Source organism: Cucumis melo, chromosome 12 (assembly GCF_025177605.1).
Source record: "Cucumis melo cultivar AY chromosome 12, USDA_Cmelo_AY_1.0, whole genome shotgun sequence".
Taxonomy (NCBI): Eukaryota; Viridiplantae; Streptophyta; class Magnoliopsida; order Cucurbitales; family Cucurbitaceae; genus Cucumis; species Cucumis melo.
In genome coordinates, this window is record NC_066868.1 from 26,070,165 (window position 1) to 26,085,932 (window position 15,768).

The 15,768-nt window shown below is 32.6% G+C and overlaps 2 protein-coding genes and 1 long non-coding RNA gene across 4 annotated transcripts; 1 reads left to right on the forward strand and 2 right to left on the reverse strand.

Moving 5' to 3' along the window:
- Positions 1 to 505: 505 nt before the first annotated feature.
- On the reverse strand, positions 506 to 3,812 carry LOC107990400 (uncharacterized). The gene is made up of 3 exons (XR_001761899.2): positions 3,664 to 3,812; positions 2,939 to 3,022; positions 506 to 1,008 (listed from the first exon to the last, which is right to left on the reverse strand). It is a non-coding gene; the product is annotated as an uncharacterized LOC107990400 (long non-coding RNA).
- Positions 3,813 to 3,841: 29 nt separating this feature from the next.
- Positions 3,842 to 7,412, forward strand: LOC103483731 (leucine-rich repeat receptor-like serine/threonine-protein kinase RGI4). The gene is made up of 2 exons (XM_008440488.3): positions 3,842 to 6,689; positions 6,770 to 7,412. The coding sequence occupies exons 1-2, from the start codon at positions 3,842 to 3,844 to the stop codon at positions 7,162 to 7,164; spliced, it is 3,243 nt and encodes a 1,080-aa protein (XP_008438710.2). The 3' UTR covers positions 7,165 to 7,412.
- A 2,167-nt stretch (positions 7,413 to 9,579) lies between these two features.
- LOC103483723 (uncharacterized) lies at positions 9,580 to 12,926 on the reverse strand. 2 transcript variants are annotated; one of them, XM_051080157.1, is made up of 8 exons: positions 12,261 to 12,692; positions 11,868 to 11,994; positions 11,669 to 11,755; positions 11,371 to 11,589; positions 11,131 to 11,295; positions 10,969 to 11,022; positions 10,727 to 10,873; positions 9,580 to 10,221 (listed from the first exon to the last, which is right to left on the reverse strand). In XM_051080157.1, exons 1-8 carry the CDS (start codon positions 12,362 to 12,364, stop codon positions 9,844 to 9,846), a joined length of 1,281 nt encoding a protein of 426 aa, XP_050936114.1. In that variant the 5' UTR covers positions 12,365 to 12,692; the 3' UTR covers positions 9,580 to 9,843. The 2 variants fall into 2 exon arrangements, with proteins under 2 accessions (XP_050936114.1, XP_008438698.2); XM_008440476.3 differs by having other exon boundaries at positions 11,868 to 12,926.
- Between the last annotated feature and the right edge of the window lie 2,842 nt (positions 12,927 to 15,768).

Genomic DNA, 15,768 nt, shown 5'->3' on the forward strand with positions numbered 1-15,768 from the left:
TTTGTTTTATTTGTATTAATGAAACTTTTCTTACTTGGACTATATGTTATTCTTCTAACTTGTTATGTCTTATTATATAACGAACTTTAAATTCTGTTGAAGTTAATTAGTTTGTATTTTCGTTTCGCTTTAAAATGTAATGGTATGAATTGTTGTATTATCCTATTAATGTAGTGTTTTCGTTCAAGTTTTTTTTTTACAATATTTATAAGTTGCTAATACGTGGAAATAATTTGGTTTAAATACGCTAATGAATTTACGGATTTACGATTTAATTTTGGACGACATAACGTAAGAGAATTATATTTTCAAAACCTAGTTACAGAATTATGTTTAGATTATTCTAATTACATAATTGAATATTGATCATGAAAAAAAAAATTATATATTTTTTATTCTTATATTAACATTCCTTATTTAAAAAAAATAACATAAATCTAATTAACTTAATCTTTGCCCCAAACAAGTTTTATAATAATACTACAATCATAACTCTTCCTCCAAACACATTTTATAATAATACTATAATAATAATCTTTCCCCCAAACACATATTATAATAATACTACTATAATAATTCTTTCCCCAAACACATATTATTATAACACTACTATAATAATCCCTTTCCCAAACACATACTATTATAACACTACCAATAATAATTCTTCCCCCAAACACATATTATAATAACACTACCAATAATAATTCTTCCCCCAAACACATATTATCATAACACTATCAATAATAAATCTTCCCCCAAACACATATTATCATAATACTAGGATTATCATAATCCTAGGATTATCATAATCCTTTTCCCCCATAACTCTTTCCCTCCCCCAAACACACCCATAGAATCAAGGTTTATAACATGAAAGCAAGAATGATGGGTTAGAAATTACTTTTCATGGATGGGCAGGCGGCTAATACTTCATCTTTAGCGTCCAAATAGGGTCTTCTTCTCATCTGAAAAACTAGTTCAAGAGCTAAAGATTTTAATTACTTGCACCTATAAAATTAAAATTCAACCTTTGTTAGAGAAACTGAACAATGTATTATTTGTGAGGCCACATACAGTAAAAATTTTCACTTAGAAAGAATAGAAGCCAAATAAAATTAAGATGGACCTCTCTATATATATTATCATATGGAATGAGATGAAATGTAGAATGATGTGAACAATACTTACTGTGATTGGTAGGGGGAGATGATCACAAATAAACAATCTAAGACAGCCTTTCATTTCATAAGTACTACAAATAAAAGTTACTTGGTACCTTTACCTAGTTTCAAACACTCACTTGATTTATTCAGGTGGTAGAAACCCAACGTTACGTCTATTTTCAACCTACTTTGACGCTTTTGGAACCTATTTTACATTTTGTCTAGTGCTTAGTTGACTTTGTCTTCTTATTGAAACGAAATGTTACACCTATCTTCCACTACCAATTTATCTATCCTCCTGTTGGGTGGAGTTTCTTAAAATGGTTTGAGTTATATTCGTTCATGTCTCATATTTTTAAAATATTCATTTTTGTTTAACTTTTGTTCCTTTGATCTCTATACTTTCATAAATATTCATTTTAATTTTTGTACTTCTCAAAAGACTCCTTTTATGTTCATTTTCATCTCATTCTTTTAATTAAGCATGATATTTCACTTCCTAAAATATAGTAATAAATTTTTATTAAAGGGTTTTCATTACTTATAAAATTTATGTTAAAATTTTGCAAATAAGAATAAAAAAAATCATTTCTTAAAATACAATGATCAAAATCAACAAAGTTGAAAATCCAAAGACCAAAATGAACAAATCAAGAGTTCAATCCCATGATGGCCACGTACCTTAAATTTAACTTCTTACCAATTTCCTTGATACCTAAAGATTGTAAGGTCAGACGGGTTATCCCATGAGATTAGTCGAGGTACACGTAAGTTGACATTAATACTCATAGGTATAAAAAAGACAAAAACGAGCATTTTGAAAATACAAAGACTAAAACGAACCAAAATAGAAAGTATAGTGGTCAGAGTAGGATTTTAACTTTTTGAGACTATTTTAGTGCATAATTGATCTTGTCGTCTTGTAGTGGTGGAATAGTTGTTTCACCCGTCGTTTAAAGACAAAAGGAAGGATTCTTTTTAGTGTGCAACTTTCTATGTTACTTTGTAGTACATCCTGCTTGATAGAATTAGGAGAATTCTTATAAGCCTTCTTCAAAAGGGAGATGCTAATGGTAATGGCTAGGTTTCACTTTCTCTCATGTCTACGTAACAATCACTCAATTTCTATTCACAAACAACGTTAGTGTTAAGACTTTCTTATCCAATGTCCACTCCACGCTAACTTTATAACAAATAGAAATCCAACTTCAAATTGTAAAACTAAAAAAAGAAAAGGTAACAGTAACATAACAAATATCAAGACTCGAGAGAGTTTCAGGAAGATTTTCTAAAAAATCAAGGGCTAAGAAATACAAAAGATTTTTAAATACTCTATTTTTAGAATGAGTAACAATAAATAAGTACATAAATAAAAAAATATTAGAAAACATTGGATTTAGAAATGCCAAAACATTACCAATGGTCCCATGGACGTAGGCTTCCATGACACGACCCCCAAAAACACAAAGCAAAGATCATAATTATCTATAGATAGTTCCAGAAATAGTATTAGCACCAAGCTATTCATCCTTTAGTTGATAGCTTGGGACGAAAAAGGATTCTGAACTATATATGCCTTCTACATTTCAAATTAGTTTATTATTTTGCCTCGAAGCCTTAATTTCAATATTGTAATCTTTCTCTAAAAGAAATTAGATGCAACAATCCATGCTATTGTTGAATGTATCTCACCATGTTTGTTTGTTCTTATCAATATCAATATACAAGGAAACATATATGATGTCACAGATAGAGTGTTTTCAAGTTTGTATTACCATCACTTTCCGTAGCGCTCGAGTCCCCAACGCTCTACCTGAAAGCTTGCTTTAAATTTGCAGCCCAACACCGGCTGTATGGTCCTGCATCATAAATAAAAAAATGTAAATTAGAATCACAAAGATCTTAATGATTAACAGAAGATTGAATAAGTGAGAATATCCAGCGAATTGGTAAATGTACGAGCTCTCTGTACGTGTATTTGGAAAACCTTGACAAATCATGAAAAGTAGGACTACAAGAATGGGAGTAGAATAGGCCTGAGTCTACGAGTTACCATTACCACTGATTTTGCGACTGCTACATTTTCTCAAACAGAAACATATCTCTCTAGAGATCTTAAGATGACATACCTATAAGTTTAAGGGTCTGCATAGAATATGATTACGCATCCAAATAATGTATAAGTGGACTTTCAGACATACGATATCGATCCATCCTGATTCCACTGATATTTTCATCTAAATTTCTAAGTTCTATCCGCAGTTTTCAGGTTTTCTTCTCTACATTCATAAGCAAAAAAAATGCATGTAAGTTTTTGTTTGGACATGATCAATAATTTGTCCAGACTACATTTTATTTGTTTTGAGGCAGCTCTTCAGGATAGCTCAACTTGCCTTTTAATAAGTTCTCTTGCTTAGTCTCTCCTTAGTCTCTTCCTTGGACTCAACCTCTGTCTCTCTCACTCTCCCTCTGAACTTTGTACTATAAGAACAATAGTCACCTTGTTCATAAAGAGGAACAAAGACTGGAAGGTTTGTTGGATCCAAAGAACATGATTCTGTTCGGCGCTATTCAGCAACACGATAAGCCAAAAGAACATAATTTGTCCTAGCCCATTGCCTAGGTTCAAGACAAGCTTTTCTGCTTTTCCCATTTGAGTTCCTAGCACAACTGTAGAAATGCATGCAGAACAGAGGATACTGGTCTTCATAATATTTTTGCTTTTCTCCTTCTCTTTAATTGTTTCTGCTGTCAACCATCAAGGCGAAGCTCTCTTATCATGGAAACAATCTCTGAACTTCTCGGCCCAAGAGTTAAACAATTGGGATTCCAATGATGAAACTCCCTGTGAGTGGTTTGGAATCATCTGCAACTTCAAACAGGAAGTTGTGGAAATAGAATTCAGGTACGCGGAATTGTGGGGTAACATCCCCACCAATTTTAGCTCATTGTTGACCCTGAACAAGCTCATCTTCGTGGGAACTAACATCACTGGTACAATTCCTAAAGAGATTGGCGATCTAAGGGAATTAAATACATTGGACCTGAGTGACAATGGCTTGACAGGAGAAATCCCAATTGAGATATGTGGTTTGCTCAAGCTTGAAAACGTCGACCTCAGCTCAAATAGACTTGAGGGCCTGATTCCAGCTGGAATTGGGAATCTCACGATCCTTAAAGAGCTTAGTCTACATGATAATCAACTTACCGGTCAAATTCCCAGAAGCATAGGAAACTTGAAGCAGCTAAAGAATATTAGAGCTGGTGGAAACAAAGACATCGAAGGCAATATACCTCCAGAAATTGGCAACTGTACCAATTTGGTGTATGCAGGCTTTGCTGAAACCAGAATTTCAGGCTCTCTGCCACCAAGTTTAGGCCTACTCAAGAAGCTCAAAACACTCGCATTGTACACAACCTTTCTCTCTGGCCAAATTCCTCCTGAAATTGGAAACTGCAGTGAGCTCCAATACTTGTATCTTTATGAAACGTTGCTCGCAGGTTCTATTCCAACAAGTTTTGGGAATCTCCAGAACCTGCTAAATCTGTTTCTATATAGAAATAGATTAACAGGCCCGTTGCCAAAGGAGCTTGGAAATTGTTATCAATTATTCGACATCGACATTTCAATGAATTCTTTGACGGGAAATATTCCAACCACATTTGGTAACTTGACTTTGCTACAAGAACTGAATTTGGGAATGAATAATATTTCAGGCCAGATACCAGCCGAGATTCAAAATTGGACGGAACTTACTCATTTGATGCTTGACAACAATCAAATCACGGGTTTGATACCTTCAGAACTAGGGACTTTGAAAAATCTGAGAATGTTGTTCTTGTGGCATAACAAGCTTGAAGGAAATATTCCATCTTCAATTTCCAACTGTGAGATGCTTGAAGAGATGGATTTATCGATAAATGGCTTGACAGGTCACATTCCTGGACAAATTTTCCACCTCAAGAAGCTAAATAGCCTCATGCTCCTCTCCAACAATCTATCAGGCGTTATACCTACAGAGATCGGAAATTGCTTGTCGTTAAATCGTTTCAGAGTTAGCAAAAACTTGCTCTTCGGCGCTCTCCCACCTCAGTTTGGGAATTTGAAGAATCTGAGTTTCTTGGACCTTGGAGAGAACCAGTTCTCTGGAGTAATACCTGAAGAGATTTCCGGCTGCACGAATCTAACATTCATCGATTTACACTCCAACACCATTAGTGGAGCTTTACCCTCAGGTCTCCACCGACTTATTTCCCTTCAAATCATTGACTTCTCAAATAATGTAATTGAAGGGAACATAGATCCTGGCCTCGGACTGTTAAGCTCATTGACAAAACTCATTCTGTTCAACAATCGATTCTCCGGGCCAATCCCTAGCGAGCTGGGCGCTTGCTTGAGGTTACAGTTATTGGACCTCAGTGTTAATCAACTTTCCGGTTATCTTCCGGCAGAGCTAGGGGAAATTCCAGCGCTGGAAATCGCTCTAAACCTGAGTTGGAACCAACTTAACGGTGAGATACCGAAGGAGTTCGCCTATTTAGACAGACTCGGAATCTTAGATCTCTCACACAATCACCTCAGCGGCGACCTCCAAACCATCGCCGTAATGCAGAATCTAGTAGTACTCAACATCTCCGACAACAATTTCTCTGGCCGAGTGCCGGTGACGCCCTTCTTCCAGAAACTCCCTCCCAGTGTCCTATCCGGTAATCCAAACCTCGGCTTCGGCACCCAATGCACCGACGAAAAGGGAACCAGAAATTCAGCACATGAATCAGCGTCTCGTGTGGCGGTGGTGCTGCTGCTATGCATAGCTTGGACGCTTCTCATGGCGGCTCTTTACGTGACCTTTCGATCGAAAAGAATGGCCCGAAGACGCTACTATGGTGGGCACGATGACGACGGCGTCGATAGCGACATGGAGATTGGCAACGAACTAGAATGGGAGATGACGCTCTATCAGAAGCTCGACCTTTCAATTTCTGACGTGGCAAAGAAACTGACAGCTGCCAACATCCTCGGTCGTGGCCGATCGGGCGTCGTTTACCAGGTCAACATCGCTCCGGGTTTAACCATCGCCGTCAAACGGTTCAAGACATCGGAGAAATTCGCCGCCGCCGCATTCTCTTCCGAAATCTCAACTCTAGCCAGTATCCGACACCGGAATATCATACGATTGCTCGGTTGGGCGGTCAATCGTAAAACGAAATTGTTATTCTATGACTACTGGCCACAAGGAAACCTCGGCGGTTTGTTACACGAGTGCAGCGCCGGCGGGTACGTAATCGGCTGGAATGCTCGGTTCAAGATCGCGATGGGATTGGCGGACGGATTGGCTTACTTGCATCACGACTGCGTGCCGGCGATTTCGCACCGGGACGTGAAAGTCCAAAATATACTATTGAGCGACGAATACGACGCGTGCCTTACAGATTTTGGATTCGCAAGGTTCACTGAAGACAATCTAAACGAATCATCGTCGGCAAATCCGCTATTCGTCGGATCTTACGGTTACATCGCACCGGGTGAGCACAATGTTACTATTTCCCCAAACCAAAATTTTCAATCCATTTAAACCTTCTCCTAATGGTGATTTCATTGACAGAGTATGGTCATATGCTGAAAGTAACAGAGAAGAGCGATGTGTATAGCTACGGAATCGTTCTCTTAGAGATGATTACCGGTAAAAAGCCAGCGGATCCTTCATTTCCAGAAGGCCAACACATAATCCAATGGGTTCAAAATCATCTACGCAGCCAGAACGATCCAATCGAGCTATTGGATCCAAAACTCAAAATCCATCCCAACGCCGAAATTCATGAAATGCTTCAAGTCCTCGAAATCGCTCTTCTATGCACCAATCATCGCGCCGACGATCGGCCTATGATGAAGGACGTCGCTGCATTATTGAGAAGAATTCAAACAGAGTCTACGATGATGAGGATCAAGGGAATCAAACCTGTTTATAGATTGAAGAGACTCGAAATTCAATCGTATTAATCCTTCTTCAACGTGATCGCTCCTCTTTTTGGTTACTCATCTTCTTCCAGATAATCACATCATTCGGTGACCTAATTCCAGAGCTTCGCGCGCTAAAAATGTTTTTGTTTAAATCCTAATCTTTAAATCTTATTTTAGTTTCTTTTCAAAAAGTAGTTTATATATTGGTCCCTAAATTTTATGTTTATAATATTTTAGGCAGATTTATTTTGGTTGCTAAACTTAAATAAATAAATATGTCTATATTAGTTCCTTTTATTTATTAAAATTGTTGTTAATGGACTAATATAATAAGATAATGACATAGTAACATAAATAATATTATCTTTTTAAAAAATTAACGTAGCCGTTACGTCGTGGAGCTCAAATTTACAATTAGATGAAATAAATATTTTCGATCAATTTTGTCTTTGAGGTTTGAATCCTATGGTTAAGAAAATTGTTTCAACAATAAATTTGATTAAGGTTGGTATTAACCATGATTATATAACTAGTCACCGTAGAACTAGGTCATTGAGATATTTATCACTTAACTTCGGGTTATTTACCATTCATATAAGAGATATCTTTATAGGCACTTCTTGAATTTCGATACTATAACAAGTTATAATAAGAGTTATTTTTGACATAATCTCGTAACAAACTATAAACATTCAAAAAGTTGGACGTGAAAAGAATATGTAGTGTTTCTTCATCCATAGTTTCAAATCACTTTTTATCTTTTACAAAATCTTAATTAAATTGGATCATAAAATTAATCGTACATTGATGTTTAAAAATCGAAATATTAAATTGTTACTTTCACAAGAATTCAAAGAACATTTCTCTAACCTCATTTCGCTTATTTTCTAGGGTCATTTTGGATTGAGATCGAGACAAGAGGAGGAAAGCCTCTGGTAAAAAGAAGTAGTAGTTAAATAAACCTTCCCTATTACTATCCAAAATGGAATTAACCTACCCTACTACGTTCAAATCATAACACATGCAACACAATGAGATTTGACACACTTCATATTCACATACTCATCTTACAATAACTTAAATAGAAGAACCTCAACTCGACACATGAAAGAATACAGCGTCGTACGCTTCTATATCACTTAATTTCAAAATACCATTGTAAAGACACTAAAAGATTCGTTATCTCGACCAACTAAGTAGAAAAAGTGAATATATAGTAGAAAATTATAGAAACGAAGAAAAAGTAAAGAGAAAAAGAGAGAGAGAGAGAGACATATTAACAATGGAGTAATGGAGCAGCAGCACGCGAGAGCCAAAGCCAATATATATATCTCTCACTTAATTGTTGCCTTTAATTTCCTCTGCTTTTCCACAGCTTTTCATGCCTTTTTCCTTTCTCCACTTCAAAATATTCTGATAACACTCAAAATTCAAAATCTTTATTACTATTATTATTAATTAACATTTTAAAAGCTTTAAAAAATTAAGTATATTTTTATATATTATGTGCCTTTAATAGTTAATCCATTTCCCCATGAAGCTTTTTAATATATCTTGCATTGAAAAACAGCATTGGAATATTCTCCACTTATAAACTGCTTTGGCCTTTGTAGAATTATGTAGCTTCTAGACCTCACATGTGCAAGCTTCTCTTTTCCATATATTATTAATTAATAAAGTGATTAAGATAAAACCCATTTGTTAAATATTGAATAATATAACTTCTCTCTGCATTTTTTACAACATTTATATACGAAATTAATTTCAATGTGAGTGTGAGCTAAGCTAGGGTTTGATTGATGCCATTAATATGGGTGTTTTTCCTATTGCTCAAATGTTTAGTGATGATGATTAAGTCAAATTTGGTTTGAATCTCCTTTTCTTTCATGTATAGAAAAATGTAGTCTCTTTGGTAAAAGTCTCGGATAGTGACTTTTTCTTAAAGATTTTATTTTCTTTATATATATTCAAAAGGAATTTTAAAAAATTTTAAAATAATAATAATCACTTTAGGGCATTGCTAAAATAAAACAATATGATTTTTAAACAAAATCCATAATTAAATTTCGTTTATTATAGTAAAGAAAATTCATCATATCTAAAATCATTTTAAAAAAACGTTTAAGAATTTAACTTTATTTTTTTTTATAAGTTATTTTAAACATACTAATTATGATACATTTTAAGACAAGAGGTTTAGGATTTGTTTTTCAAGAATCTCATGTTTGTTTTAATTTATTATTTAAAATTATTTAAAATATTTTTAAAAAGTTATTCTGAATGATTTTGAAGCTCTTTATTTTTTTTCAAAATAATTTATTTCTAAAATTAAACACTTTTAGAAAATTTAATCCAATATTTTATCTGAAAGCAACTTTTTTTTTCTTTAAAAGATGATTAAAAACCCATGAAGGATTAATTAGGAGAGAGGGAAGCAAAGAGAGTATAAATAAGTAAGCACAACCTTTCTAATTTTTCATTTCTTTGTATTCTTCATCCATAATTACAAAAAATTCATCCCCTTTGTATAAACTAATATTAGAAAATTAAAAAACCAAAGGCCAAAACCAAACCAAAACCATACCTCAAGCTGGCCTAGGACCAAAAAAGAAAAAGAAAACAAAAAACCCAAAAAAAGAAAGATTATAATAAATTACATTACATCCTAAAAGAACAACAACAACAATTAATAATAAAAAAAAAAAAGAAATAATAATTCTAAGGGCATTTGACATTTCTACCAGGACCTCCATAGTAAAAATAAGTGCCCCAAACACTATTAGTGGTTTGTCTAATATCATAACAATCAGAATGGTCAGCCAACACCTTAAGATTTGTAAGAGGAAGCAAATTATTATCCCAATCAACAACTTGTAAATTCCTGAAATAAGAAGCTTTCCCAAACCCTTCTTCAGCAAAATGACCACTCCCCATTTGAGTTCCTGTATGAAACCCTGAAGATCTGCTGTTCACTACTTCCCCTCCAAACTGTACCATGCTAGCATGGCTTCTCAAATGGCTGAACAAGAATGCTGGCCAGTACCCCACCAGCAACCCCGACCCGTATTCTAACCACCAATGCCCGTGCTTCGGATCCTGTACGTTTCCATTTTCAAACGTATACTTTAACTAGGAGTGTCTCGGCTTATGCATATGAATTCAAGAAAGTTTAAGAAATAATTTTAAATAAATAAAAAAAAAGAATTAATTATGTTATCCTTATTACTGTAAAGAGAAATAAAAACCACCGCAAATTTTTAGTTGATAATATATATAGTTGATAATATATATAATTTAATTAAATTAACCAATAAAAACGTAACTAGCAATTTGATCAACAAAAACTTAACTTAACTACGAGCAAAAAATCTCGAGTTTATATCTCGCACCCTAAATTGATACCAAAAACACTAGTAAAAGTGATTCGGAATTTCCTAATCTTGACTGTGCTTTTAAAAAAAATTAATATATTTGGAATATTTGATTTATTTAAAAAGGGAAAAAGGAAAAAAGAAGATAAATAGAATATTTGACTTCCAGCTCAGGTTGGTGAAAAAATTAAAAACAAAAAGAAAAGGAAACAGTAAATAAAGAAAATTACCTTCCAAACCATTAAACCAATATCAAATTGCTTGCCACGGTAAGAAGAAATGGGCGAAATTGCTGCTCCAATTGCAATCCTATTATTGGTTTGAACGAACCCAGAACAAAGTAAATTATAACACCCAGTAGCTTGATAAGCATCGGTCTGCCCCAAAAAAAATAAATTATAAAAATCATTAATTCTCTCTCTGTTCTTCAAATGCTTCAAAATCAAAGAAAGAAAGAAAAAGAAAAACTCACCGTCCAGTATGTAAAGAATCTGGGATTGTTGTCTCCATACAGTTCAGGACTAACCTGAACCAAAAAAAAAAAAAGAAGAAGAAGAAGAAACAAGATTAAAGCACGAGAATTTGAAAGGAAAAATAGTAATTTCTAAGAAGGTTCAGACAAAAATTTAATTACCTGCCATCCAGCTTCAATGGTGTTCAAATCATTCTCAAATGAACCTGAAATTACCCATATTTGTGATATACTAAACTCATATTGATCCGTTACACGTGGTGCCCATATGTTTAAACTCGCCTTTGCTCCATAATATTGTTCCCCATTCACATATACCACAGCATGCTGTAATATTGTCAAAAGGTAACAATTAGAAATCTGATACCATGTTGCATGCGCTAATGGGTTTTGAATTCTAACCTCATGGCCATTGCCAGAAGAGTCTCTTCTCACATGTCGTCTAATGGGTTTTCTTCCATATCTTCTATAAGAACTTGCTCTGTATATATCTTTCTCTGTTGTTCTTCTTATTGGGATTGTTCCTTCTGGGCAAAACTCACCTGATTCTGACCATAACTGGAAATTCTCTACTGCTTCTTCAATGGAGTTGTTGTTCCCTCTTGGCCTCTCTGGTGGTTCCTGTTCATCAATTTTTTTTCTCAATTAATTCTTTTTTTAAAGAAAAGAAAGGGGGGAATTAAATTTGTTAATTAATTACCAATGGAGTATGGCCTTTGAGATCAGGATGGTCAAAAGCAGGTTGAAGATGAGAAAGAACACAATCTATAACATCACCATCTGAACTCTGCTTTCATCAATACAAACAAACAAAAAAACACACAACCCAAATGGTTAAATTTTGCATAACAATGAATAATAATAATTAAAAAAAAAAAAAAGTTTCCTTTTTTGTTTACCTGAATTGTCTTGATGGGAGGTTTGTTGATTTTGCGTAAATAATTTCTGATGTGTTTGAGTTTCTTGAGTTCTCTAGCTGGGTGGAATGAAGTTTGGTTTTTTGTTGGGATTTGATGGGATATAGAACTTGAAAAAACAGAGGAAAAAGAAGTAAAAACCAGAAGCAAAACAACAAAACAAGAAAAAGAACAAGAACAATAAGAACAAGAAGAAGAAGAAGAAGAAGAAGAAGAAGCCATATGGTTGGAATGTTTTTCGGGGAAGTCGTTTGTTTTACTGTAATGATGTGAGATTTGTAAGTATTGAGGTTGTCTGGATGTATATGGATGAAGAGGAAAATAAAAAACAAAAATGAAGAAGAAATCACATTAATAAGTATTTATTAATCTAACCTAATAATCTCAGTTACAACAAAAGAAAACAAGAAAAACCCAAACTTTTGTTTTGTTTTCTTCTTCTTCTTCTTTGCTTCACCATTCCCAACATATAATAACATAAAACAATCTCTTGGCTTTCTAAAATATTTCAGAAATGAGCTTTAGAAAATAGAGGGTAAACTGGAGAATTTTTTTTTTTTTTTTGAAAAAAGAAAAAAAAACATTATTATTATTAGGTAAAAGGGCTCTCTTGAAAAATAAGTAGGGTTGTTTTTTTTTGGTTTTATAGTGCCTCTTTTGAAAAGAAAAAATCTTGAACTGCCCTATTTAATTTTCTCTTTCTTTTTTTTTTCTTCTAATTTTCTTTTAACCGACGTTAATGGAAGATTTAATTCTCTTTCCTTTCTTATTTTTAAATTTTCTTTAACTGCAGAGATCGAATTCTCTCTTTTCCTTTATAGAATCTAATCTCTCATGAACGACGTTAAAGAAAATGAAAAGCAAAAAGAATAGAGAGAGTTTAATCTCTCATAAATGGCAATGAAGTTAAAGAAAATTAAAAAAAAAAAAAAGAAAAAGGAAAGAGAAATTTAATTTTCATAAACAACAATGGCAATTAAAGAAGATTGAAAAAAACAAAAAGAAAGAGAGAATTTAATAAAGCAGTTGAAGAAATTACAAAAAAAAAAAAAAAAAATGAAAGGAGCGTTTCTCTTCCTAAAAAAAACAATCTTTTACATCTAATTATTTTCAAAAGAATGCATTTTATTTATATTATTCCAATTAACCCTTAAAAGGGACTCAGTCTGTTTTATTTTTTCATATCAAGCAGTCAAAAGATTGAAAAGAAAAACAAAAAGGACAGTAGGTTTAAAATTCAATAGTTAAGAGAGATGAAAGAGAAGAGGAAAGAGAGGAAGGATTCAAAAGTTAAGACAGTACTGAACTAGTGGGTACTGGAGACAGTTAGGATTTGGGTGGAATGGCAACCACAATGGGAAATTGGAACAATCTTTTGAATTCCAAGAGTGAACTCTAAAACTGGAAATATATATATATATATATATCACATTCAAATCTCATATTAGAAATTCTGTTTTTACCCCCATTTTCCACTTGAAAAAATGACAAGGGAATGGCAAAATTTGAGGGTTATTTTTGTTTAATGAAAGTTAGTGATTATAGGTAATAGGGGTTAGAATTGAAGGACATCCAAATATGTGTATGTGACATAATCCTTTTTTCCTAAAATATAAGTGAAAATTATTTGATAATGTTATTACTTGAATTACAACCACAGCTATAAGTGAAAATGATTGTGCTTTAAAGAGACTCACCTGCACCAACTGGCCAAAACCACTCCATTTCCATTCAATGCCTTTTTTCTAGCCATTTCAGTACATTTATGTTGTGTCCTTCTCTCTTTCCTGCCCCTACTCTCAAGTTTTCTTTCTTAGAACTAAAACTAAAACTAAAACTATTGTTCCGGTGCATTTCGACTAATTTTACGGAACAACTCTTTAATCCTATAATATTTTGGTGTTCAAAAAACTTGTAGGGAATTTATTCCTAGGTAGGTGGTACTAAGAATGAAATTCATCCATAATAGTAAGTATTCTTTTTTTCTCACAATTCCTTAACTTAATTTGCATTTAACTAGACTACAAGAATTATATTGTTAGTAAAATCTCAAAAACCATTTTTTTAGAAAAAAAATAACTTGGTTTATGAGAATTTTGATAAGAAAAAAACAAAAAAAAAAAACAAGAAATTTAGCCCATAATCACTCTTTTCCACTAAATTTTATGCTTTGTGATCTAGTTCGTATCAATGTTTCATAAACCAAACCAAGTTTTACAAACAAAGAAATTTTTACACTTTATTTTTTTAAATGTAAATATTTTGTTTTCTAAAATTTTTTCGATAAAAACTTGTTTTTATTTTTTAAATTTAACTAAAAAACTCAACTTTTTTACTTAAAAGATGTGAATCATTACAAGAAATTAAAAAAAAAAAATTTAATTTTAAGAAACAAAATCACTATCAAACTATGCATAAATTTATGTTAACCCTTGGCAAGTTATTTATTTTCTAATCACTATTGAATTTTGTCAAATGGCTTTTATCTGCCAATTTCTAAATCCAGAAATGAAGAACTATATTGTACATTTAAATTTATTATAATCTATCCACTTTTAAGTTTTTGAGTTTATGCAACAAAAACGAAAGAGGGTGATTGATGTAGAAAACAACTCAATTTTGTGGTGGGTCATTTTCAATGATTATTTCCACCCCAACAAAGGGGGTGGGGGTGGGGGTGGGGAGGGTTAACTTTTTGCTATGTGAAATTCTTTTTGACCATAAGAAAAAAAAATAGATCTTTTGTTTTTTTTTTTTTTTTTTTTATTATTATGCAAAAATCACAAAACACACTGTTGGGAAATAAAGACAGTGAGAGATTTTTTACTTTTTAAAATGGATTCTTTTTTGTCCCAAATCCCCCACATCACCCCCCATGTGCTTATTTCTATCAAGAAAATCAGTTAGTTAAACAGATTGATTAATTGCTAATCATAATCCTAAATAAATGCTAAATGGTGTCTTAAAATAGACCTAATTTTCACATAAGCATCGAGTAAAAATGTTTGTTTTGCAAGCATTGTTACCAAAAAGAAATGATATTGTTTGGTCCACCTGCATTTTCTCATCATGGTTGGCCATTGGATATCATCATCACATCTTTGTCTTCTTTTAACTTACCTTAAATTTTGCCTTTCCTTTCCAAAAAGAAAAAAAAAAAAAGAAATACATATATTCTATCATCCATACTCTCAATTTGATTATTTGACGCTCTAAACAAGCACGATGTCTCGCTATTAATCCTATTGATATTTTTGTTATTACAACGTCTCACGTCAAGAATCTATTATACCAAAGTCTTACTCTATTGCTATATTTAGTTATGTAATGTCATATTTTTCTCTCAATCTATAATAAATTGTTATCTCTCTCTTTGCCTATGTACGTAGCTAGCACAACCATTTATAAACTACATCAATCTCTATACATGATTCTCTACTATTTACATTTTATGTTCATCTTTATTTATCGATTTCATAATACTTAACCTCTTTTTATAAATTTTTCAAAACTTCTAAATTCTAATTCATCTTGCCATTTTTTAAAGAAGAAATATATTTTTGAAAAATAAATAAATAAAAAAGATTTCAGAATAATTTTTGTAATTCAATCTCTCTTTTTTAATCTCTTTAATTTAAACTTATCAAAACACGACCTGTGAAAAATAATTTAATATCAATCCTAAATTATTCTGTTATCGTCACAATCTTGAACATTCAATCCAATAATTACGTTACATGGTTTTGACTTGTATATATAAAAAAATATTAACATTATTATATCATGAAGGATATATATATATATATATATATATATATATTATTCAAAGGTGTGAAAAATGATGGGTCAAATACCAAATTGGACAAAACGGTAAAAGAGTTAT